The 6,582-nt window shown below is 35.1% G+C and overlaps 1 protein-coding gene across 1 annotated transcript in view; it reads right to left on the bottom strand.

The window, feature by feature from the left end:
- The window catches only part of LOC131168470 (DNA (cytosine-5)-methyltransferase DRM2), a 31,014-nt gene extending 25,560 nt beyond the window's left edge, over positions 1–5,454 (bottom strand). The window contains exons 1-5 of the mRNA XM_058127915.1: positions 5,110–5,454; positions 3,674–3,726; positions 3,324–3,455; positions 1,647–1,746; positions 1,518–1,564 (exon numbers count right to left, since the gene is read on the bottom strand). Of these exons, the coding sequence (XP_057983898.1) occupies positions 1,518–1,564; positions 1,647–1,746; positions 3,324–3,455; positions 3,674–3,676 (282 nt within the window). The 5' untranslated portion in view covers positions 3,677–3,726; positions 5,110–5,454. The remainder of the gene's footprint in view (positions 1–1,517; positions 1,565–1,646; positions 1,747–3,323; positions 3,456–3,673; positions 3,727–5,109) is intronic.
- Between the last annotated feature and the right edge of the window lie 1,128 nt (positions 5,455–6,582).

A 6,582-nucleotide genomic window follows, 5' to 3' on the forward strand; every position in this document is an offset into this window, starting at 1 on the left:
TGAGGCAATGTTCTTGTCCAAGGAGTGTTGTTCACCATACAGAATAGAAATCTTAAACCACCGATCTTTTGAGCTTTAAACGTTATGCCTCAACTACTTCAAAGGCTCTTCAATTTAATGGTTAGAGAAATCAAAGCCAAGACTTTTTCCCTCTATGTACAGATATTTATACCTCACTAAAGCTAAAGTTCCTTCTCAACAGAACAATTTCACAAATGTGAAATTCTGGCCCCACATCACCATCAAAGAATTGGAATTGGAAAAGTCAAATAATTTTATAGATATTAATATACATAATAACAAAATGTCCAAGATCCATCATTGAAAAGGCCATTAATCTTTTGTTTTTTGAATCCTCCTTTTGTTAATTCTATTGTTCAAACTTTGTGTTTTACACTAAATCAAGATGCTCTGGCTGTCCAGTTTATGATGGGTTCATTTTTAATTTCTTCTTTTCTTAAGCTTTCTCACCCTTCCCTTGTATTCTCCCTCCTACACTAAATATCTTATCTTACTCTCCTAAAACAACACGCCCAAGATCAAATTTAATAGTATTGCCAAATTTTACAGGCTGTGTGCTACCAAGGTGGCAAAGAGGCAGGCGGAACATGGGCATTCCAACCCAAAAACATACACATAGATGCATATGCCTACCACCACAACTATTGATGCCCCAAATATATTATTGTTCGATGTCAAACACATCAAAACAAATGTTTAGCATAGTAAGACATACAAATATGCACCCATATATCCATGTTTCCCGTTTGGATTTAGGGAGTCAGTGCGTTCAACAGCTCATCTCTACGTATGTTGTTAATAATTTCCATTTTCAATAAACTTCGTAACATGAACCACCTATTGGATTTGCACTATCCAAATTATCTCCGCCTTTTCCAAATAACTTATAACGAAACCCAACCAGTCGTAATTCACAGAGCAAAACACAAAATATTTACTCGACACTTGGCGTATTATGCATTATAGTGAATAAAGGTGCCTATTTCAACTAGTGAAGAACGGGAAGTAGCCCATCTCCTATCCCTTCCCACCCCCCTAAAATTCAAATCAGAGAGCTCCTACATGGAAGTCCCAAGCTTTGATGTTTCCTAGGAGATGGACTGTGAATACAATACATGTTTGTTTATACATCAGGACAAATATTGCAGAGAACTATATGATAATCACTGTGCACATAATTTTTTTTCTTAGTTCATGCAAAGATGCATGTAGTTTCTAAGGCATAACTAAATAAATGGATTCATGATTCGCTAGTTTTTCCTACAGATTTAGATAGTCTTCTCCTTTTCTTGCTGCAAACCAAACTCAATGTTGACAATATAATTATTCACAAGAGAAGAAAGGCCCTTTTTTTTTTGCTGGGTTATTTACAGTTGACACTGATCTCCAATACGCTTGCTATCTTGCAGTAAAACAATAAAGTCAATCAAACTACTACAGAATCAAAACAAAAATGCCAAGAAGAGCATCTCAGAGTAAGGCAGATGCTAACTCACCGAGTATGTAAGGAGAGTCTCCAGTATTGATTCTGTACTTCCTTTTCCTGTATGCATATCGGGTTAACAAAAAAGTGTTAACAGCTTTTGAGATAAAAGCTAATGCTTAAATGAACACTGTACATTTACCATTTTCCTCAATTGCTTTCACAACCATTTTTTCAGAAAAACCCATCCCTACGAAATGTTGAATTAAGTTGGAGTTTGAAGGACCAGATGATGAGCATGCCTTTAAAAAGAGGAAAAAAGTAAGGACTCATCAGCTACTTAGGTATGTAAGTGCATGCAAACCAAACTGCCAAAGTAAGAAAAAAGTAATTGCCTAGGAAATACACAAATAGGAACTAAAGTACACATTTCAGTGTTTGAAGAATGCAAGGAAAAGAAATGTAAGAAAGCCTATTGAGATTCGCCAAATAAGTCCATGTACTCCACTGAGGTGATAAGATAAGAGAAAATTGATATTAAGGAAAATTATATGTTGTCAGTCCATCAATAATCAAAAGGTGATATGATGGTAGAGACTGGAGAGATTAACTACAGTTTTATTAAAGGAGGAAATTCCTATTGCAATTACATACTATAATTCCCCAGATAATCAACAACATTGAGTGTAATTGAACTGTATGAATACCACATAAGGTGCTCTTTTGTAAGTCAATTTGGCTTGTGGATAAAATTGCCCAACCTAAAAAATGGTGCAATGGTTTATTTCAATTTGTTTCCAAAGAAAACGATTAGCCTCTGGTGCACAATCAGAAAGAATAACATGGTCAAGGCGCTACCATTAAGGTTGAAAATTACCAATTTTATTTCTTCAATGAGAAGGAATTTTCTTAAGTACTTGGGATTCAGTTTCATCTGGTCAAAATTAATCTACAATTTTCATTTTCACTTGGGCTAAATTGAATATATTTCAATTTCCAATTCAATTACAACAGGAACATCAAGTATCGAGGCCTGGTTGGGCTTGCTTTTGTGTCAGAGACACAACATCTTACTCAATCTCTCATACCTATTCATCTAAATCCATTTTCATTTCAATTTCAAATGTTACCAGAACAATTTCCCTGCCCAAACAACTAAACCCACTGATGGTTCTTCATCTCAAATGTATAACAAAAAAATGCCAAGAACCAAACATGCACAAATCCATTGCAACTGAAAAAAAATCTCAAGAAAATTACATACATTTTTGGGCAAGAAAAAAAAATTTAGTACAGGGTAAACAGCACAAACACAAACAGTAAGTAACAACTACCCCATCCTCTTCAATCAGTCTAGAAATATAAGGATGAAAGGATGATAAACAAATTTTCCTATCATGACTAATATGACTTTCACTAGTAATGCTATCAACTGTCCTTATATTGCTACTCAATTTTAACATAATCAAATTTACCCAATAAGCTTAATAATGTCTGCTATCAACATTCATAATTTTCCTAGGAGGGCTGCTGTGAAGAAAATTATTTACTCAGAAAACAAATTAGCGTTAATCTGGACCTAGTTTATTGAGAACTGATTTAGCATGTGATAACAACGTGGTCTGAGAACAAAATGAAATATGAACAATTGGCTGCAACCTCTACCTAACTTCCTGCTAAAACAGTATAAAAACATGGAATGCAAAACTTTCAGACACCACTATTTCAATTATACCCTAAAATATAACATTAAATTGTAGTCACATGATTTAGAAACATAACATTCAATCACTTCTTTACTGAGAAAAGAATACAATATTTTCCATTTTGTACTCAACTATTTTGGTACAAACAAATAAAACAGATCCCCTTCTGTTACCTCCCCAGAGCCTCTATTAACTTCTCCAGCAGGAATTGTCACACTTGAACAAGATGAAAAAGATGAGTCTTTAATTTCTAGCTCATCTTCAGTGTCCCAATCAATACTTGCTTCACCAGAGCTATTCCCATCCTACAGAAATTATTAAAAAAAAAAAACAAATTCACAAATAGAGAATAAACAGAAATAGTATGACTTTCCTTCCCATTGCTTAGCCTGTTTACTGCCAGATACCAAGAAAAACCATTTAATTATTTTAAAAAAATAAAAACAAAAAATAATGCAAGTAAAAAGGGGATAGCAAAATAAATGCATATTTTTTATAAATAAAAATGCAAAAGGAACAGTACCATTTCTCTGGAAGCCTTGGATTGGCCTGAGCAAAGGTTCCCAAGGACCCCAGCTGTTCAAGATATGTAATAAAAAAAAAAATAAGTAACAGCCAAGAAGAGCCAATTATTTACAATGAAAAATATCAAAGAAAATGACAATACTTAAGTCCTTAATGCAAATGACTTAGTACAACACTGAAAACACAAGAAATAAGGTGAAAGCTCCTAGGCCAGAACTGGATTGTTTTACAACAGCATTATTTAGAAATATTGGGAAGATGGTGGAGGAAGATGTTTTCAATTTTCTATCAACAGCTCTATAAGAGTTGTGCTTTGAGAAAAGTTCAAATGCTTCTTTTATTGCTCTTAACCCTCCGAAGGCAGGGGCAAGAATATAAGGATTGTACCCGGTGCCTAATCCAAAAAAAAAAGAATATAAGGATTGTGCCACCGGGGATAAGCTCAGGTGGTAAGGAGGCTCCTCAGAAGGCCGCTTACAACACACTTCCAGCGCACATCTGGATTTACCTCCTACGTATTGGCTGTGGGCACGGCTGGCGTAGGGTGGATTAGTCTGGCGAACCCAGGAAACCCGTCTTATAAAAAAAAAAAGAATATAAGGATTGCAAATCAATCAATTTAGTTGGGGGAGTTTATAAAGTTTTTGAGACAGTGCCAGTGAATAGTTTGAAATAGTTTTCGGGGCTTGATCCCTGATTCTAAAAACGCTTGCAAATGAGTGTTCGGATTGTAGAATAAGATGCGGGTGCTCAGTGATTATCTGCAAACGTGATCGTGACAAGCATCAGACGATGTAAATTGGAATTTCTTAATTTTCTAGCTTGAGAAATTCAGGATCGAAGAAAATGGAGACGATGGATTTGGTTTTGCATTCTACTGTCAGATTTCTAGAGTTGCTTGCGGACGCGTAGGGATTTGTGTTCGGGCTCATTAGGCTGGCAGTTGCAGTTCATGAGGAATTTTAAAAAGTGGGAGTTCGCTTTGGCTGATATGTTGAAGAGCACACTCTATAAGGCGAAGACTATCGAGTACAAGCCTCAATGACAGAGCTGTCCCCAGTCTCCAAATAAAACTTCGGACACAATTTGTGGAAATGAAAGGCTAAACCGTGCAGGTTCGAAAAAGAAGGTGCCATAAAAGCCCTGGTTGCAACATCGCAAAACCCCACAATCTTCCGATACTCACAAAAACCCTAGCAACCCCGCCCAGTCCAACTTCAAACACCTCAGAAAACGAACAAGGCAAACGACACAAACATAAAACAGATTTTTTTTTTTTTTTTTTTTTAAAAACCGAACTTAAATTGACGAACACACCATATCTCACGGCTTCACTAAACGCAACCAAAAATACATAAACAGCTGAGCACGACAAGCAGAAGACCAACAAACTGAAAAATCGAACGAATTTTCATCATTCAATGTAAAATTCACCTCGGTGACTTGAATAAGCAAAAGAAACCTTCTGATCTTGCTTCTTTACTCAACAAGACCAACAATGTGCGTCGATTCTGCCAAAGAAAAAAAAAATTCCCCTCGTGGTCAAAAATCAGAGCTTTTGAACCGAGTATGAAGAGCTACACCAACAAAAAATGGTGGAAACTCCGAGTACGGACGCAGAGAAGCCAGAAGAAGCAGCATGCAACGAAGAGCAACAACGGGAGAGAAAATGGAGGGAAGGTAGAGAGAGAGAGAGAGAGAGAGAGAGAGAGGTTCAGTTTCGGGCGAGAGGGAAGGGGCCCGTGAAACACAGAAGAGAGAAAATGTGAGAGATTCGGGGAGGAGGGAGGGGGGGCACGTTTTCTTCGGGCAAAAGTACACGGCCACACGCCACGCTGGATGATTTTTAGCACTCGCGCCACGTCAGACTCTAATTGTACTTTCGACTTGACAGGACGGCCACGTCATATTTCGTTCCCCGCCGTTGGATTGGTTTGGCAATGGCCAGTGGCCCGCCAGATGTGTTTTCAGCCGTAGGATTGGGCTTGCTGGAGTCTTACGTGTCAATCCACCTGGTAATATCATAGAGTGACCTTGTGGTATGCACGTGACTGCCATGAGCATTGGGTAGTGGGAGAGGATAGAAATGGGCGAGTATGACTAGTTTCATACTCTATCGAGTATGACTTATTTGTCAATTTGCAATAAAGGTGTCTGACACACTTTGAAATTTATCAAAATATGCTGTGAAAGTTAAGATCTCACTAGTTATTTATTTATTATATATTTTATTTTCTTTCTTACTTTTAAATAAATTAAAATATTTATTATAAAAATTTTAAAAATATATTTATTATCAAAATATTAACTAATTATTTAATTATATTTTAAATTTTAAAATGAAATTTAATTCTAAAAATTTTGTCTCCTTCTTTCTCTTACAATTGTCCTCATAAAAAATCTTTTTTTCTTAGTTTCAAATTTTTTTTAACAAGCTACAAAACTCCTTTATTATAATTATCGACTTTTTCCTTCATTTTTTTCCTTCTTGCCAGCAAAGACTATAATGAAAATTATCTCTCTCTCTCTCTCTCTCTCTCTCTCTATATATATATATATATATATATATATTTGAAGGTTTCCATTTTTTTAGCAAAGAAATTACTTTTTTATGAGATTTTTATTTATTTATTTAGTACCATGATTTTCAAAAAAATGTATCCTTTGAATTTCATTTTTTTGAAATAAATGCAACCTTACAAGAGAATTTAATTTTATTTCCACTTCATGTAAACCTCTAATTTTACATTTGGTAACTTATATTTTGAATCCTAAATTTAAATTTATATTATTATAAAAACTATAATATAAAAGTATATTGAGTTTTGTCCAAATTCACATAAAATTTTAGACTTTAAATGTGTGTTACTAATACAACTTACAAGAATTTAGAAATAAATTTAAAAT

The sequence above is a fragment of the Malania oleifera genome, chromosome 11 (assembly GCF_029873635.1).
Source record: "Malania oleifera isolate guangnan ecotype guangnan chromosome 11, ASM2987363v1, whole genome shotgun sequence".
NCBI lineage: Eukaryota > Viridiplantae > Streptophyta > Magnoliopsida > Santalales > Ximeniaceae > Malania > Malania oleifera.